The sequence below is a fragment of the Vanacampus margaritifer genome, chromosome 8 (genome assembly GCF_051991255.1).
Source record: "Vanacampus margaritifer isolate UIUO_Vmar chromosome 8, RoL_Vmar_1.0, whole genome shotgun sequence".
In the NCBI taxonomy this organism is placed as follows: domain Eukaryota; kingdom Metazoa; phylum Chordata; class Actinopteri; order Syngnathiformes; family Syngnathidae; genus Vanacampus; species Vanacampus margaritifer.
Genome location: NC_135439.1, coordinates 5,054,767 through 5,073,036, shown reverse-complemented (window position 1 = coordinate 5,073,036; position 18,270 = coordinate 5,054,767). Strand labels below are relative to the sequence as shown.

General features: G+C 41.2%; 2 protein-coding genes and 1 long non-coding RNA gene across 15 annotated transcripts in view; 2 read left to right on the top strand and 1 right to left on the bottom strand.

The window, feature by feature from the left end:
- The window catches only part of rap1gapb (RAP1 GTPase activating protein b), a 96,233-nt gene that overhangs the window by 34,185 nt on the left and 43,778 nt on the right, over positions 1-18,270 (bottom strand). For 11 of the 12 annotated variants that reach the window (XM_077573670.1, XM_077573662.1, XM_077573663.1 and 8 more), the window contains one exon: positions 3,799-3,892. Coding sequence is in view for 8 of the 12 variants with exons in the window: in XM_077573662.1 (XP_077429788.1) it covers positions 3,799-3,892 (94 nt within the window). In the remaining 4 variants the exon portion in view is untranslated. Of the gene's footprint in view, positions 1-3,798; positions 3,893-4,206; positions 4,739-18,270 lie in introns of those variants that run through there. The other variant, XM_077573664.1, reaches the window with a different exon arrangement.
- On the top strand, positions 2,918-3,871 carry LOC144056678 (uncharacterized). The gene is made up of 3 exons (XR_013295092.1): positions 2,918-3,029; positions 3,518-3,599; positions 3,778-3,871. It is a non-coding gene; the product is annotated as an uncharacterized LOC144056678 (long non-coding RNA).
- On the top strand, positions 9,594-17,013 carry LOC144056677 (dual specificity tyrosine-phosphorylation-regulated kinase 4-like). 2 transcript variants are annotated; one of them, XM_077573677.1, is made up of 13 exons: positions 9,594-9,787; positions 10,504-10,686; positions 11,503-11,566; positions 11,962-12,134; positions 12,207-12,343; positions 12,446-12,586; positions 12,649-12,787; positions 13,544-13,613; positions 13,720-13,892; positions 13,971-14,031; positions 14,104-14,206; positions 14,287-14,363; positions 14,433-16,579. In XM_077573677.1, exons 1-13 carry the CDS (start codon positions 9,734-9,736, stop codon positions 14,489-14,491), a joined length of 1,434 nt encoding a protein of 477 aa, XP_077429803.1. In that variant the 5' UTR covers positions 9,594-9,733; the 3' UTR covers positions 14,492-16,579. The 2 variants fall into 2 exon arrangements, with proteins under 2 accessions (XP_077429803.1, XP_077429802.1); XM_077573676.1 differs by lacking the exon at positions 14,433-16,579 and adding an exon at positions 16,780-17,013 and having other exon boundaries at positions 9,599-9,787.

The following is an 18,270-nucleotide window of genomic DNA, read 5'->3' as shown; positions in this document are numbered from 1 at the left end:
TTTTTTTTAGACCAAACAATTTACCAGCTTAGGTTAAGGTCAAATTATACTGAGTTCAACCCTACCCTCACATCTACAAAACATTTCGACATGGTTAATATAAAGAATTAAAATATTAATAATGTATAACAATGGTTAATATATGAAAATAAAGAATTTAAATGTTAATAATATCTAACACTAGTTATCACAACTCCACACTTTCATAATCGTATCATGAATCAAGTTTGAGAACTGGCGTACATATGTGCAGGACATGACTTTGGACGACGTCTCTGTGTGGGGGGGAGGAGTCAAGTACGTCTACATTGAAATCTTGCTAGCAGTTCTATATTGTACAGCATTGTATGTCTGTTAATAAAAATAAAAGTGCACAGTGGCTTTTCGTTCAAGCTGTATATTGTATTTGATTTATTTTTTTTGCATTTTCAATGCGGTGAGACGGAAAGAATCCGCCTCCTATGCTTTTGAGACTTAGATCGTGAACGTCTATATTTATCTCACAAGACTTTGACAGAGTGCGCAGACCCTGTCAGACACTACGAACGCACTTACGAGATGGCGGAGTGGGTGGGGGGGCGGTGGCATGCGTGCCACCTTTCACCCGGATGTAAGCGCTGCGGGTTAGAGCGAGAATGACTCACACACACACACAAAAAAAAATCTGGATTTCGGGTGAAAACAAATGCTTGAGGCAAGAGAAAAGGCTACAAAATACTTGCAAATCACTTTGTGCGGACAGAGGAATTTGAGCCTTTTAGGACACGGGTTGATCACTCGGCACAACCAGTTTGTCCTTTAATTATTATCGATATGCAGGGTGATCAGCAGAGAATCTGTGGATGGTCTGATCTCGTTGCTAATCATACAGATAAGCATTTTGGGATTTGCACATTTACACTTATTGGGCCCCCAACTTGGAGAGGAAAATATCATAGATCATATCATAGCTCAGTATAAGCATTTTGCGGTATCTGATAATTGGATCAACAGAAGAGGTGGGGAAAATACTTAAATTGGGCCCGATTGTCCGTATGTGTTGGCTGCAGCAACAGGCTCTCAAATTAGCCCAACGCTACCATATCTTGCTAATACTGTTGAAATCTATCACTAAGTTTGCATAAAAACAACTTCTTTTCAGGGCCTGTGTTCACAAACAAGCAATTCCAGTGTGCCAACAAGTGACAGGTGCATCCTTTTAAGTCATTTATTCACATTTATTCATCATGTCCTTGCTGTGAAAAGTGCTTTATTGTAACCATCTGGCTTCTTTCATCTGCATTTATCAACAGTCTTCTGTTTTGTGTCGAGAATGGTGGCTTTTGATGTTAATTACTTGACGTCTGATTGAAATGTACTACTAAGCCATGCGAGCAATAAAAAAGCTATAATTATGAAAAATAAGAATAAAGCACACTGACAGGGACTAATTTACTTGCTCGCATCACGTTTGGCACTTGTTGTTATGCAGAATTCCACAGTCACACCCATATGGCATACTGTTACGTACCAGGTTTTATTTTTTGTTACCACGCAGTGGGAAGCAGTGAAGTTGATATAGGAGTTGGTTTTTTTTTAAAGGTAAAATAAGACTGTGTCCAACCTCTTTTAACAAAATGTAACAAAGTACGTACGTATCCATACGGTCTGAGAGCTTTCGAGATTGCTCATTGCCTCACCATCTGAAGCTACAGAGTTCCAAAAAAGGGCTGTATATTGTCGCTGGCCACACATTTAAATGCTTTAGAGTTCCTACATGGTTTAAACACGTAAACAAAACACCGGAAGTTGCACCATTAAATCTAAAATGGCCCTAATGAAAATTGGTAGAAATTGGCTTTTAAAAAGGGACATTCAGTGATCCCTAGTGCCATCTAGTGGTGAACTAATTATTTAGTCATTTTAAAAACTCACCGTTTGTGTCAATAGTATGCAAAAAAATATGTTGTACAGACGCTCCCCTACTTACGAACATTCGAGTTACGAACAACGGTACATACGAACATGTCTGCGCGCATGCGCGCATGTCAAAAAATGTTCGGAAAGAGATGCTGCAAGTTCGATTTTTTACTGCGCACCTTTTTCCGAGTACTGTAGTGCTTCTTTCCGCCGCTAATACCGACGCTTGGCGCTGTGAGAGCTCACCCAGCATTGGAGGCTCAGCAACGTGTCGAGGAGGAGGAAGAAGAAGAAACGCCCGTCGCTCATAGATAAAGCCATCGCACTCTTCGAGCAGCAAGACCCAAATATTGAACGTTGCACAAAGGTTGCAAATCAATTGAATGATGCCATACAGTGCTACCGCATCATTTATGATGAAAAAAGAAGAAAACTGTGCAATCGTAGTTAGATCGCTTCTTTCGGCCAGTTTCTAGTAAATCCTCCAAGGAAGATACTCATCAGCCCTCATCTTCTTCTCCGCGACCCTCAACTTCTTCCTACATTGAAGTTACGGAGGAGGAAGTAACTTTTGAAGCCCATTCCAGCGACGACGAAGAACCTCTCATGATATAAAATCCTCCTCTTCCTCCTCCTCCTCCTCCATCAAATCCTTAAGCATCGAGTACATCTTCCAAAAGTAAGTTAAACTTCATTTTATTTATCTTATTACGTACATGTACATACTGTGTGTGTCTCTCGCTCTCTCTCGCTAACATACGTAGTACAGTACTGTACGTATTCTCTTTAAACATCAATTATAATACAAAATATAGCACTGAAGCAACTTACGAACAAATTCACCTTACGAACGATCGCTCGGAACGTAACTCGTTCGTAAGTTGGGGAGCGTCTGTATCGCATAAACGTATTTTTTTTTTATACAATTGTAGGTCTAGTAATTACTAATTATACTACATGGCTGTCGTCTCATCTTAGTGGAGCGGCCATGTTTCGCCGCCATGTTCCTGCTACAAATGCCCAAAGGACAACTTCACAAATGTAGTTAGCCCGGGTTCTGCATCGAGTGTCGGACCCAATGAGTCGACCTCCTCTTACCTTTCACATCTGGGGCCTGCAGGTGGTCGTAAGTAAGTCCCGTGATTCAGGCCCGTCGCTTGTCCCTTTCTGCTTTGCCCTCGCAAGCTTTTACTATTTTTCTTCTTTACTAGCTCCTCCCGCTAGCCGCTCTTGTTAGCCACTCCAGCCTATGGCTTTGACCAACTCCCGCTAGCCGCTCGTTAGCTGCTTTGGCTAATTCCGGCTCAAAATAAGGATTGGTGGTAGGATTGCGAAATGTGGTCTCTCTGAGCCACCGTAGTGTGCGTGCTCCTAATGGTATTGTTTAACCACTAGATGGCGCTAGAGATCACTGAATGTCCCTTTAATTTGTTAAAGGTAATTATTTGCTGTCCAGAGGCGATGTACCAAACCATGAACACAACTAAAATATAACAGTAGGGAATATCCCATCTGTCACCTGTTACTAGGCAGAATTCCTGTCAAACACCCAACTTATCCTCCATAGTCAATTTTCTTTTCTTAAACAACGATTGACTGAATGCATTACATTTCCCAGGCTTCTTTGGGCACACAGCAGAAAAAGGACCATGAGAAACGGCAGGAACAGTCACAATGACAAAAACGGAGGAAATCATGCCGTAAGTGGCTTATTCATCTCTCTGCATTAACTATAAAACACCTATTGGTGTAATGTAGTATGAAAAACACCAATGGTCGTTTTCCAGCAAATACATAAAAAAAAATGCATCGAAAAAGGTGCTCTTGTTGGTATTTGTGGCAAACTCCATTTCTTGTTTGTGATTGATGAAATCCCAGGATGTCCTCCTCGGCTCTTACCTGCGAGATAGCGGGAAGAGGCAGCAGTGGACCGGAATATTGGAGTGAGCGGTCTACTTCATCAGGGATGCGCGGGATCCTTCCATCGTGCTTCCTGTGAGCAGAAAGGGGGGGAGGGGAGGGGAGGGGAGGTAGGGGAAGGATTAGGGCTATCTGAGTGTTGATAGGTTGTACTTAAGATAAAACAAACGGCAATTTCCTGGGAAATGGCCCGTGGATGCTGAGAAATGCTGTCACCTGAGTCGGGATGTCACAGGAAGAAATTAATTCTATACAAGCCATTTGGTTGTCTAGTGGTTTGCATAGCAGACTGCTGGTGGAGCCCAGATAAGTTGTAAAGACTATTGAGTTAGGCCTAGGAAGCACTGACCTAAATTCTATTTGTTGCATGAAAATGTATTAACTTACCAACAGTCCATTGTGTCGTCATTTCGTAGCGTTTGTCTTAGCTGCACTGCGATCTATTTTCAATTTGTTTGTCCAATCACATTTTAGCATCTACTCTACCCAGGGTCTTCAAAATTAGTAGTGCTGGCTGATTTTAACCAATCCGATTTTAAATTCACCACGCTCGCAATAACATCAGCATTTTTCATCCTCCAATTGGTTCCATCGGAGCAAAACTCGTTACAGCTGAACGTGATAACATAACATGACATGTCTGGCGTAATCTGCTCACGTGAATTTTCATTTTGAATAATTAGCATATCTGGTAATGGAGCTGCTTGATACACCACAACAGCTCAATCTCCATGACATTGCACCCCCCATCAACTCTGAAGTAAATGCTTTGATGTTTAGGCAATGTTATATCATCATTCTGACATTATTACTTTTCTTGTCTTTGATCTTCCGTCAGAAAAAAAATAATCCAAGAATATTCCAGAAATAACGGCCAAGTAATAATATACTGTCTGTACACTTCATTACTCATTCACTGCCATTGACGGCTATAGACGTCAAAAATGCATTTGAACTATTTCTATTAGTTTAACATTTTTTTCCACTTTTGTTTACAAGAGTATGAAAACCTAGAAAAAAAAATATTGTACATTTAGAACAGATATAAAATTTGTGATTTGTTAACTTTTGAAGTCATGCAATTAATTACAATTAAAAAATTTAATCCCCTGACACGATAAAAAAAAGAGAAAAGATTATTAAAAAATTAGGGGCATCAGGCGATTCAAATTTTTGATCGTAATTAATCGCACGATTAATCAAATTTTGTATCGGTTCTAAATGTACAATAAAAAAAATTCTAAGTTAAATTAAAAGTGGAAAAGAATGTTAAACTAATAGAAATAGTTCAAATGAATTTTGGACGTCTATAGCCGTCAATGGCAGTGAATGAGTTAAGATGCAATTAAGTGTGACAGATATTTCATTACTGTATGTCAATGCTGTAGGATTTTATAAAGTACAAAATTGTGGACTATTGTGTATTTAGGAGTTGGGCTCTAACATGGATTAATATAATTTTCATTCATTTTAATTAGAAACGCTGATTTGAGATGCAAATGGTTTGAGTTGCGATTGTGTTCATGGAACAAATTCAGCTCGCATCTCAAGACACCAGAGATGAGAACAGAAACGAGGCAAGGCAAGTTTATTTGTATAGCACATTTCATACACAAGGCAACTCACTGTGCTTTACACGAGGAAAGACAACAGCTATAAACATAAACAAATACAGTAGTTAACAGCATTCAGAAGCAAAGAAGAGAAAACAAAAGTAGTTAACAACATTTACTAAAAGAACATACATTGACAATGTTAAAACATTTGAAAACCTTTAGCGTAAAAAAAAAAGTTTCAAATAATAAAAAAAGATTCTTTAAAAACTGTTTAAAATATATTAATTAAAGATATGTCATTTAAAAAAAAATCGTTTTTAACCTGGATTTAAAAGCATTTACACTCAGGGCTGACTTCACTTCTGTTGGCATCTTATTGCATTTGTGTGCAGCATAACAGCTACATGCAGATTCACCATGTTTACTTCGAACTCTGGGTCCCACTAGTTGGCCCAAGTATGTAGATCTCAGAGACCTGCTGGGTTTGTATTCAATCAGCATTTCTTAAATATATTCAGGACTCAAACCATTCAGTGATTTAAAAGACCAGTAGCAGAATTTTGCAATCTATTCTACAGCTGGCTGGGAGCAATCTGATTGGTTGCTAAAGGAATGTTTGAATCTTTTGGCATTACCATGGCAATTTCAATGCATTAATATTAATGAGGAAAAAAAACAAGGACATTCTGGATAGACTCCATCATCAATAACCACCTCTTGAGTTTGAATTGATGTTTTAACGTATACAAGGACAGTTGAAAAGTTTTGCAGTAGTAATGAGTAAAAGAAAAAGAAAAAAATTATGTTGACGCCGCACCACACTTTAACTGGATCCAATTGACATTTAGATTTGTTTCCCCCCCCTACGCAGTCACAATGTTTGCTTTTACGAATGGAAAAATTCAGGATGCCGGGGTCAAAGTGAGGCAGTACTTTTTAAATGACCAATAAACCCTAATAGAAACGTTTGATTTCTCCTTCTTGAAAGGAATTAGCAGGTGACTCAAGTAATATTGCTTCACACTTTGTCTGACAAGTCAGTCACTGGCTCCAAGTGGCCGGTGACCCATCTGTGCACGCATGCTGTTCACAAACCTGCAGCAGAGGGCAGAATTTCCAAGCCACGACAGAACAATGGCGGCAGTCGGAATTGTCATATTTCACCCCTTCTGTTGCTTTGGCATCACAAAACCACGGCTTTGGGTGCTTAGAGAAGTCATACGGATAATACAATAATAATATTATATAGGAAGCCATTTTCATTCCAAACTGTATGTCATCCTCATTATTATTACTAGCATGTCTGCCATGTGAATGTGTTTTCTTGCGCATAATTACAATCAATTAAAAGTTCTGATTTAATCTTGCAGATAGCAAGCCCGGGTCCGCCGTTCAGGGGGCGCCCAAATCTCACCCTGAAGGCTGCAAGTGTTTGTGTGTACTGTCAATGCACTGTTGTACAAGACAGATAAGAGGATCAACCCAATCATAACACACCCAATACCTCCATCCTGACACAAGGGATGAAATATGAAGACAAAGAGGAAACTCGTTGCATTCAGCAACTTGTCAAGGGATTAACGCCACAAGTGTTTTTTTTTTTTTTTTTGTGTGTGTGTGACGGCAGCACAAACCACTTTGTTGTCAAACCGTGAGTGGGATCATATCACGCAAGGAAAGACGAAAGAGTGACGAGACAGTGTGGACAGTGGCTTTGCATTGGCGTGGACGCTTTAGAGCGTTTCGTTGTCCCGTGATGACCTAGCAGCCACCAAAACGCACGGAGAGGTATTTTTGCGGCTCCAACATGCATCTGCAGTTATGTGACATATGATAAAACATTTTTATCCATTTTTTTCCAGGTACAGATATTTGACAGTTGAATGGAGTGCCAAATTCCCCCCCTAAAAAAAACCACACACACCAAAAAAAAAAAAATCTGAAAATTTCAACCAAGCTGATTTGGATTTTAATGAATCTTGGTGCATGTGTTGATAGTTATGGAATAAAACTCAATCTAAAATTTCAGGTAAATCGGAGAAGGGGTTTGGGAGCTACGGTCTGCCGAGATTAATTGGCAAAAAGGGGCGTGGCTGCCTTCCCTCAAACCCTTATATCCCTACTGGGTCAATCTTTACAAAACAGATATTGTTGGAAAGGGAATTCAACAAGAATTGGTGCATATTATACTAACTTGACCTTAAAAGTGAACTTGCGGATCACGAGACCGTAACAAAATGACAGGTCATCACCACGTCCAAGCTCTTCTTGGCCATGACTCAGTCTCAGCCTTTCAATTCATGAACGGTGACGCAACACTATGAACCGCTGGGTACCAAGACAATTCGGACACTTGTAACCATTCATAATGGATAAATCACAACCGTAATTGCCAACTAATTACCCCCCGGCAACCCAACAAATCTGGTCGCAATTCTGACGCCGCCACAGATGCGACTTGCACTCCTGAAGGGAATCATCTAATTACATGGATGAATATGATGGCAGCCATTAAGTCTTAATGGATGCAGTGGAAAAAAAAAGGCCTTTTGTGCTAATAATCCAATGGAGTAGAGAATTGACATGCAGTCTTCCTCTTCTGGTGATGAAATAGAAAGATGGCAAATTAATTAAACTCTCTGCAGGCAGCGTTGAACAGAATGTGCGTGCAGTTTTAAGAAAAATCGTAACTTAATGGAGCTATTGGGTCAATATGTGGAGTCCAAGCGTGTGTGTAAGCCATGGAATTTCCGCTCTAGCACCTTGGGTTTGTTTTATATGGCAAGTTTTCAAATTTTTAACAAAACTCCTTCCCATATTGACAACTAAAATATCTCACAATGTAGCATCACCGATCTGTGACAAATACGTCCTGTGTCTTTTTGGGCATGAGTTATCAATGCTTTCTTATATTCATGGTACATCCATCCATCCATCCATCCATCCATTTTCTTGACCGCTTTTCCTCACAAGGGTCGCGGGGGGTGCTGGAGCCTATCCCAGCTGGCTTCGGGCAGTAGGCGGGGTACACCCTGAACTGGTTGCCAGCCAATCGCAGGGCACACAGAGACGAACAACCATACTCACAATCACACCTATGGACAATTTGGAGTGTTCAATTAACCTGCCATGCATGTCTTTGGAATGTGGGAGGAAACCGGAGTACCCGGTGAAAACCCACGCGAGCACGGGGAGAACATGCAAACTCCACCCAGGAAGGCCGAAGCCTGGACTCGATCTCACGTCCTCTGCACTGGGAGGCGGACGTGCTAACCAGTCAGCCACCGTGCTGCCATTCATGGTACATGTCTTCTAAATTCACACAACAAGAACCAAGAGTGACCAAATAGATTAGGAACTTATCCAGCATGTCTTTTTCTCTCTCGGAAGACGCGAGCGGCGCCAAGGAGCTCAATCGTACATCTTCATTGGCTGCACATTCGGCCAATGAAGCCGTCCGCGGTTTATTTTTCAAGGGTGTAAATCTTGTTCGCTGCCACGCACACACGCATCGGTTTTGACGCGTTGCCGAGCAACTCAACCCCAACTGTCCAGAAACATTCAAAGAAAAATGATGGCCTTGATGAGGCAATTCAAGTTAGTATCAATGCAATGGAATTGTACAGTGATATGATGAGCGAATATTGTTATTAGGTACCATGTATTGGGCTGATATGGTCTGAAATATGTGCCACCAGAAACTGAATTTCAGTCATCTATTTTTGCCAGTGCATGCTACATATTTAATTACAGGTTAAAACTAAATAATTTAGCCTATACAGTGTTTAGTGTCTTGTATCTTTTTTTCCTTAGTCAATGGAATGATTAAATATTTTTTAATAAATCAAGAGACACGAAACTTGTGATAGTCTATGCATTTAATATTTATTATGACCATTTATATGTTAATTGATGGCATAGTGAAATGTACAATCATAATTGTTGAATCTCTCTTTATATTGATTGGGAGCGCCTGTTACCACGGCAACGGCGTTGTGCCCCGTCAATCTGCACAATATGGCGCGTTGTCGACCATCGGAAACCCCCCCGCCCCTAACAACGACCCGTCAATCTGCACAATATGGCGCGTTGTCGACCATCGGAACCCCCCCATCAGCAGTAACTTCACGACTTTCACCCAAAACCCCGCCGACCTCGCGTCACCCAAACTGGCCCGGCTGTCACGTGACGTCGCCGAAAATCCATCTTTCATGCGGCGATGACGAGTCGACGCCACTTTATTACAAATAAAAGCCCACGCGACGCCGGGAGTTTGCTAGAGGCCACGACGACGTTTGTCGACGCTCATCAAGAAAAAGGAGAAATGCTCGCCACATTAGAAAGCGGCACCCGGGAAGATGCAAGCGGCCTCTCCAAAAAGTGATAAGGCAACTAACGAGCAACTTAACAAGGTTAGTTTGGATGCTGGGAAATGGCCGTTTGGACACAGAGATAGCACTGTAGCATTCCTGTAAGGGAGTAAATGTGTTTGGGAAAAAACACTACTGTCACAACACTGATTAAAAATGCGTAATATGGAAGGAACAAGAACAACAATATGAACCATTCTACTTTCCCTCTAATAGATTTTTCTTTTTGGTAAGTGGATTAATGTGTAAATTGCTTATTCAGAACTGAATTTCAAGACATTTTGTTGTTGTTGGATTAATGTTACTTTTAAAACCGATTTTGACAGCATTTGTAAGCGAATAGAAAATATTATTAGCCTAATACAAGCTTTCCGAGAAACAGTAAAAGATCAGAATCGAAATGAATTTATCCTTTGTCATTCTTTCATTAACACACATTTAAGTGTTTTAATTGGGATTCTCATTTTTCCCCCAGTTGAGTTCAATTTATTCAAACATTTTTACAAGCAATTTACTCACTAATCGTGATATACACAACAGGAAATTTTATAAAGAGAAATAGAAAATTATTATCCTAATGTTTTTGTTGAAAACTATACACTGACAAAATAACTTCTCAAACATTATTTTATCGAAGCTCTCACTTGGAAAAAAACCCCATTATTTTTGCACTACAAAAATCAATATCTAATTTAATTTTACTTGTCTATATTACAATAATGTGAACTCACCAGTCTCCTTTTTTTTTCACAATGTAGGTTCCTCACGCCGCAACAGTCCACAAAGAGCCGCTGCAGTCAACCAAAAACATCCAAGTGGCAGTCCATCGTCAGACCTCCCTGCCGTCGAACCCCCCGTACAAAACCAGACTCGGGTTCCCCCAAATTCCCATGACTCAGCAGAAAACCATCTCGACGCCCTCCCAACAAGTCTGTGCTCGAGTGAGTACACGTCTGGGGATGGAACGGTTATAGGTTGGAGATTGTCTCTTGAAAAAAGCCATCGGAAGTTCAATACATGATTTAACTTTTGTTGTTTTTATGACGAGAACGTTTCCTATTGATTTCTACAGCAGCGAGCTAGTTGGGCCATACGATTCAAATAAAAACACTTTCTTTCTTTTTTTTTTTATTCCTTATAATCTTGAATGCCCTTTTACGGTTTTGTATTGGTAGCCAGTTTCTTAAATGTCCAGGTTACTCAAAACCACAAAAACGTTTTGCATGAAATAAAATAAAAAGATTTGATGATATGGGACCTTTAACCCGTGGGCAGTATTTTATTTTGAAATGGCTTGATCAGAACCAACAAAAAGCCAAAAACGGGTCACAATAACGCCTAGGGGTTAAACTGTACATTAGCAGTTTTTTGGATCGGATTATGGTTCGGATTGCGGTATTAGTTTAGAAAACACAAATCTCATACTTAGGTCCTTGAGGATCCTGATCATTTGATTTAGGTGTGTTGGAGAAGGGAAACCCCTCTAAAATATGTTGGACTGCGGACCTGGAGGACCTACGTTTTAGACCTATGGTTGAAAATGTTTGCATAGCAGATTTTCAAACATTTCAATTATGCATGTATTGAATATCGGGTTGCTTCTGGGTACTGGAAATTCAAATCCGAGCAAGAGTCCAGTACATTCAGGTTCAAAACAAGACGGCGACGTAACATAACCTCTTGGACATAAACACACAGATGGAATTGTCAATGATTAATAATTCATAAATTGATGTATAAAATGCATCTCTACTCAGATAAACAAAAGCTCTTCCAGGAGCCGACTCCTCCCGTCCCAATCACAGTGCAGGACTCCTGAAAGTAGGTGCCTCTTAACTCTTTGACTGCCAGACGTTTTCAGAAAAGGGATGCCGTGGGTGCCAGCCGATTTAAGCATTTTGACTGATCTTTCAAGGTCCACAGAAAATTATGTGTTTGGACTATGGAAACACACATACTACCAAATGAAAGATTGGACTCTCATCTTTCATCAGAAAAAAAAAAGTTTGTTTCTACCTTATTCCGTTTTTCAGTAATCAACAATAGAAAATGGTTAGTTTCACCTCAGTTTTGAAAAAAACGTCTTTTAACGTCTTTGGCACTCCATAGGATTTTACTAAACGTCATTTAACGTTTTTGGCAGTCAAAGAGTTAACGATTCTCTGATATATTCTGATACCATTGCAACAAATGTTGAAACTCGTTGTACTGCTCAGCGGTTCTCCGGGACACCAAGCGATGCCTGACGCCGTACGAGCAGACCGAAATCAAGGAATACCGCCACGTGTGGTATGTGGGAGAAAAGGCCAAGAAAATACGACGATCCAAAGAGTCCTCGACGACAGCGGAGGGCGAATCCTTCGACGACGCCAAAGGGTTTTACAAAGTGGTGAGCGTCCACCCTAATTATAAGTCCGCCTCCAGAAGTCCCGGAATGATTCAATAAACCATTCGTTCGCAGAGGGCTGGAGACCACCTGGCCTACCGCTTTGAGGTGCTGGGGGTAATGGGTTCGGGACTGGCCGGAAAGGTGCTCAAATGCAGGGACCACAAAAACATGGCACTTGTCGCCATCAAGGTCTTTCGAAACACTGCTGAGTAAGAACTTCACAATCCCCGTACAGAGCTTCAAACACTAAGCCAGGTTTTAGTGGATTGTCACGTGACATGCTAGTGAAATGACATCATTTCTCCTTCAAGAGGTCACAAAATGGCTCAGACAGAGTTGGACAATCTAAAAACTCTGCAGCGACTAGACAGAACCAACAAAGCCAACATGGTCCACATGAAGGAGCACTTCTACTTCCGCAGTCACCTCTGCATCACCTTTGAACTTTTTGAGTAAGTTCCAAACTTTGTGACTTTCTATGACGAGACCTGTTGATTCATTTTTCAATTTTTAGAAAGGACCTCCATAAAGCCTTAGTGGAGAGTAAATTGCGACGACTGTGTGAAACCGACATCAGGAAATACGCCATTGACGTGCTCAAGTGTCTGAAAGTGCTCAAAGATGTGCAACTCATCCATGGAGACTTAAAACCGGTACGGAGAAAACAAAAACAATTTGGCAAAAGAAAAAATATATGCTTATTCTTCCGTATTGATAGAGCAGGCAAGTTTATGGGCAGAGCAGACAGTGAAATACTGCATCTACTGTTTTACGAGCGCAACTGTTTCCCCCGAACCATAAATAACAGCGCTGTAGTCCAATAGAGATGAAGACTGACTCGACAATGTTTTATCAACAGAGGAAAAGAGGATTTAGTTTCAAAAGAAAAGCTACTTTGTTAATGGAAGCACTAAAAACAGACTAATTGAACCAAATGCCGAAGTATTTATTGACAGACCACAGAGCAAACAACACACAACCTACAAATATAAAAATAGTTGTTTGTTTTCCACAAAACCCTAACGTGTAGCTAATGGAACAACATTGTTACCTACATGGTAAATGGGATGGGTCCAAGGATATCAACTCAATTCATAATGGACAATCAACCATTTTTACATCCCTTGACCAAGCCAAAATGTCCAAAAACCAATAGTTCACGACAATGATGCACGGGGTCTTAACTGAAACAATCTTCTGTAAATAGCATGGGTCCAAGAACAGAGCCTTGATGAACTCCATTCACAATGGTCAGACAATGTAGCCTACCATTTTTCCATGCTGCAACCTGGCGACCAGATTACTTCAAATGAGATTCTTCAGGAATTTAATTTATATATAATATAATCAAACCGGGTATTGTTAGGTGCAAATCTTTATTAAATCAAGTCCATTGATTTTTTTTTAAGGAAAACATTCTGTTGGACAAGGAAAACAATGCAGCAGTGAGTGACTTCGGAGGGAGCATCTTTATCAGAGGTGAGACTACTACACGGTGAGACATGAGCCCAGTAAAGCCAATTGCAGACATTTTATGTTATGGCCGATGGAAAGAGACATCAAACGTGCCTTGTTCTCCCCACAGGTCGGCCCACCAATCAGACGCTGGCGTACATGGCTCCGGAGCGTCTCCTTGGCAAGTGTTGCACTACAGCCTCGGACATGTGGAGCCTCGGCTGCACGCTGGCTGAGCTTGACTGGGGCCTATTTCTTTTTAAAGGCAAAGACAAAGGCGACATTTTTAACTGTATAACAAGGGTAAATATAAGATCATAATTTGGTTTTGACATTTGGACCGCCGCCATTGTTAGAATCCTGAATGTGACGGTTCATTAGGTGCTGGGCCTCCCACCTTTAGACTTACTGACTGCGGCCAGCAGGAAAAACTACTGTATTGGTGAGCTTTATGAGGCTTATTTTAACCAATCTTTGGTGCAAAAATGTGACCGCATACTCATTCAATTTCCAGACGGTTCCGACACCGAAGACAAAAAGCAACCAAAGACCCCTCTGGCCACCAGACTGAAGTCAAAAAATCCAAAGTTTCTGGACTTTATTCGGTGCTGTCTCGAGTAGGTTCACCAACTCTTCAGTCAAACTAGTGCCCAGAATTGTTTGAGGGTCTATTAAGTTCTTGTGCATCGCTGAGCAGATACGATGCAACAAAGCGGCTCACCCCAGAGAAGGCTTTGCGACATCCGTGGATCAAGCAGGCAACCAAACACACATGTAAGTCCACTGAAACACATTTCATTCCTTGCATATATTGTGTTGAAAATGTCTATTTTTTTATGTCAGCGGGTGCAGGACTTGGAGCCGGACGTAGCCACCTGCAAAGAAGGGAACTTTTGTATTAGCATTACAAGATATTTGATTTTCTGAACGCAGTACCTGGGTGTAGTCTTAAAGCTACAATGGTCCGTCCGCCACTTGGAACTGACAAGGTCAGATCAGGCCCCGTTCATCACGCCCAATTCACACTGACTGCGGAACGGACGCGGAGCGGCATCTGTACAGACGCCGCGAGGAATAGAAAGCATTTGAGCCTGCGTGTCAATTCATACCAGCTGCGGTGCGTATTCGGCGCGGATCGGCCGCGGAAAATTTCCGCACGCTTTCTATTAGTTGCGGATACCGCATGCGGATTTTTATGAAGCTGAGGAAATTACACGAGCGGGACAGGAAGTCAGGCGTCGGCATCAAGGTAGATCTGGTATATTTCAAAATTAAAATTTTTGCGAACTCGTTTTTTTGGGTAGCTAACTACATACCTTGACATGAGTCAGACATTTAAAAGACAAAAAACGAGCTCAGAATAAATTAAACGTGACAAACCGGATACCGCATGCGGATTTTCATGAAGCTGAGGAAATTACACGAGCCCGGACAGGAAGTCAGGCGTCGGCATCGAGGTAGATCTGGTATATTTCAAAATAAAATTTTTGCGAACTCGTTTTTTTGGGTAGCTAACTACATACCTTGACATGAGTCAGACATTTAAAAGACAAAAAATGAGCTCAGAATAAATAAACGTGACAAACCGGATACCGCATGCGGCTTTTCATAAAGCTGAGGAAATTACACGAGCCGGACAGGAAGTCAGGCGTTGGCATCAATGTAGATCTGGTATATTTCAAAATAAAATTTTTGTGAATTCGTTTTTTGGGGTAGCTAACTACATAGCTTGACATGAGTCAGACATTTAAAAGACAAAAAACGAGCTCAGAATAAATTAAACGTGACAAACCGGATACCGCATGCGGATTTTCATAAAGCTGAGGAAATTACACGAGCCGGACAGGAAGTCAGGTGTCGGCATCAATGTAGATCTTTCAAAATAAAATTTTAGTGAATTCGTTTTTTGGGGTAGCTAACTACATAGCTTGACATGAATGTCAGACATTTAAAAGACAAAAAACGAGCTCAGAATAAATTAAACGTGACAAACCGGATACCGCATGCGGCTTTTCATAAAGCTGAGGAAATTACACGAGCCGGACAGGAAGTCAGGCGTCGGCATCAAGGTAGATCTGGTATATTTCAAAATAATTTTTTTGCGAACTCGTTTTTTGGGGTAGCTAACTACATAGCTTAACATGAGTCAGACATTTAAAAGACAAAAAACGAGCTCAGAATAAATCAAACGTGACAAAATAACACTAAACACAAAATGTACTTAGCACTGGTAGAAGTCCCAGAAATAACGTCCAAAAAGCATATCGACGTTACAACAGGCAAGCGTGGTTATCTGTATACGCGGTTATCACGTGAACTCAAAATCTCCAGCGTGAACCCCCCTGTGATCTTGTGGTCCGGCAGGTGGAGATTTCCGGACACGTACAGCTCAAGCAACGCGCACTGTGTGAATTACTGTCCGTGCGGATGCCGTAAGGAAACCGCTCCGCAGTCTGTGAATTGGGCGTCAGGGTAGATCGATGTGCTCCGAGACTCCTCTAACTTTCACTTCCAAGGGTGTTCCAATGCATGTTTATTAATCTAAAAATCATAACATGCCCAATGTCTGTTTCCTGGAACACAGCACAAGTGGCTAACATGATTTGACAACTATAACAACTACATAGACTAAAAGAAACCACAGTCTAAAGACGGCACACACTTATTGGCATTAAGAAAGTAGCTTAAACTGCCCCTTGTGCGTACTATTTCCTTATATAAGAAACTGGCAAGTAGGTAATATCCCACAGGAAAATCACAAGACAACAAACACAATAGTCAGTCAAGCTTAGATCAAGTAGATCCATTTGTAACCAACTTGGCGGGTGACCAGGGGTCGAATTTCCCTGGCATTTATGATTTCCGCTTTTCCTGTAAAATTGGTGTAAGACAGTAGACTGAATAGAGAGATCAATTGATTAATGGATCATGAAGGATTGTGATGATTGTGTACTAAATCTGAATCATGTATTAAAGCAATTGAGGCAAAACTGAGTGCGACATTTGGTTGCAAACAGCAGAGCGAATGTTGAGCTACATCCTATGACAAGTCCAGAACATTCCAAGAGTGTCCCACCAAATATAGTTGAGGTTTTAGCCTAGCGGCCAACTCAACATACCATACTTGCGATTGTTTGCATCTACTGTCTTGAAAATGTCTTTTTTTTTTTGTGTTTCCGCTTTTGTTCAGACAACAGACCGACCATAAGCAGCTTATTAAAGAGAGAGAAGATTCCGCCGCCAATGTTGCAGCCGACGTCACAATTCCAATAAGCTCTCAAGATCAACGATATCGGAGCGGATGTCCACTTTGACAACGAGCTTTTTTTTTTCATTTTGTCCACGCCTAAAATTGACTTGAGTGACCTGGCCATGTTGCTTGTCACCATTTATGTCTCAGGAAGTTGCTCAGGAGACTTTTTTTTTTTCAAAAAACTGTTCCCAGGTGACATTCTTTTCGCCAAATTACCCCAAGAATCAAGAATTACGGTACGGTTTCCATTTTCATTTTGGTTAGCCTTGATGAACTTGGCTTGTTTGGAGTGGGCGGGTCCTGTCTCTTCGATTTAGCCACCGCTCACGCCACATCAATACCGCAGGGCTATCCAAGCATGGCTTCCGTTACCATGAAGAAGTGCGTGCCCATAAAGACAGAAAAAGATTGACAATATTTCAGCCGTGGATGCGGCACTTTAATGTAGGACAGTATTACGGAAATTAACTGCACTTTTACATCGCAGAAAGGAGTCAGGATTGCACGCAGATGGAAATATGTAGTTTAATTACTCAACTACAAAATTAAAAGTCTGATTTCCACAAACTCCCCTTTTGAGCATTGCTAAGAAACAGCCAAGTCTGTCCTTATGCTATATAAGACACACCCTTCCGTTTAAAACACAGCTGCTCGTCAGCACAAAGTTAACAAAATGGACACAAAGCTTTAAACCATAATTAATCCTGTGTTGCCAGCGGCTTCCTCCACAGCGCCATGGGTCATTAATTGGTGATAAGAATTCCGGCTTTTGTGTGCAAATCGCAGTGCAGGGTTTTGCTGCTGAAGCTGCAAATGAGCGAAGGGGGGGGAGGAGTCGTTGAATGGGCTGCAAAGTGAATTTAAAACAAACGTAATTAGGACGACAGGTCGAACACCCCGCGGGGGTCGGCGGGCGGCGAGCTTGACCTGTGAATTTACAAGTTGAGAGGCAAAAAGGTCAATGAGCAGTCTGCCTGCCAATGAAATGTGCACTGCCTGCAAAGGTTTAAAAGCTTTTGGATTGATGACTGCATCCACTACACGAAAATAAAGTTTGAAGGGAAGAGATAATATAAAAAGGTCAGATAGTCGGGTCCCGTGTTTCAACCCAAGGATTAAAGTGAATGTCAAAAGATGTCCGACACAAGATGGGTGAGGTATCTTAGATTTAGGGGATTATCATTCCTTGTCAGAACACACCTTACCCAAGAATGGTGGGCTTAAGATGTGTTTCAAAAAATAGTGTGGGAAAATAGTTTTGCCTGACAGAAGTGTACAAGAGTGTCCAGCCTTAAAACTTGGCTGATTTCACCTCGCGACGACTTGGTTGGATACATTCCATTTTCTAGCATGTTCTAGGGCAAGGATATCATTCAGCACAATTAGATATTTTCACCCTTGTGGGATTTTAATAGCAAAATTATTCAT

Excerpts from the sequence above, each read along its gene's own strand:
- LOC144056677 (XM_077573676.1), top strand. The coding sequence starts at position 9,734 with ATGCAAGCGGCCTCTCCAAAAAGTGATAAGGCAACTAACGAGCAACTT. Across the intron at positions 13,893-13,970 it reads TTTTTAACTGTATAACAAGG|GTGCTGGGCCTCCCACCTTT; the intron begins GTAAATATAAGA and ends ACGGTTCATTAG. Across the intron at positions 14,364-16,779 it reads GCAGGCAACCAAACACACAT|ACAACAGACCGACCATAAGC; the intron begins GTAAGTCCACTG and ends GCTTTTGTTCAG.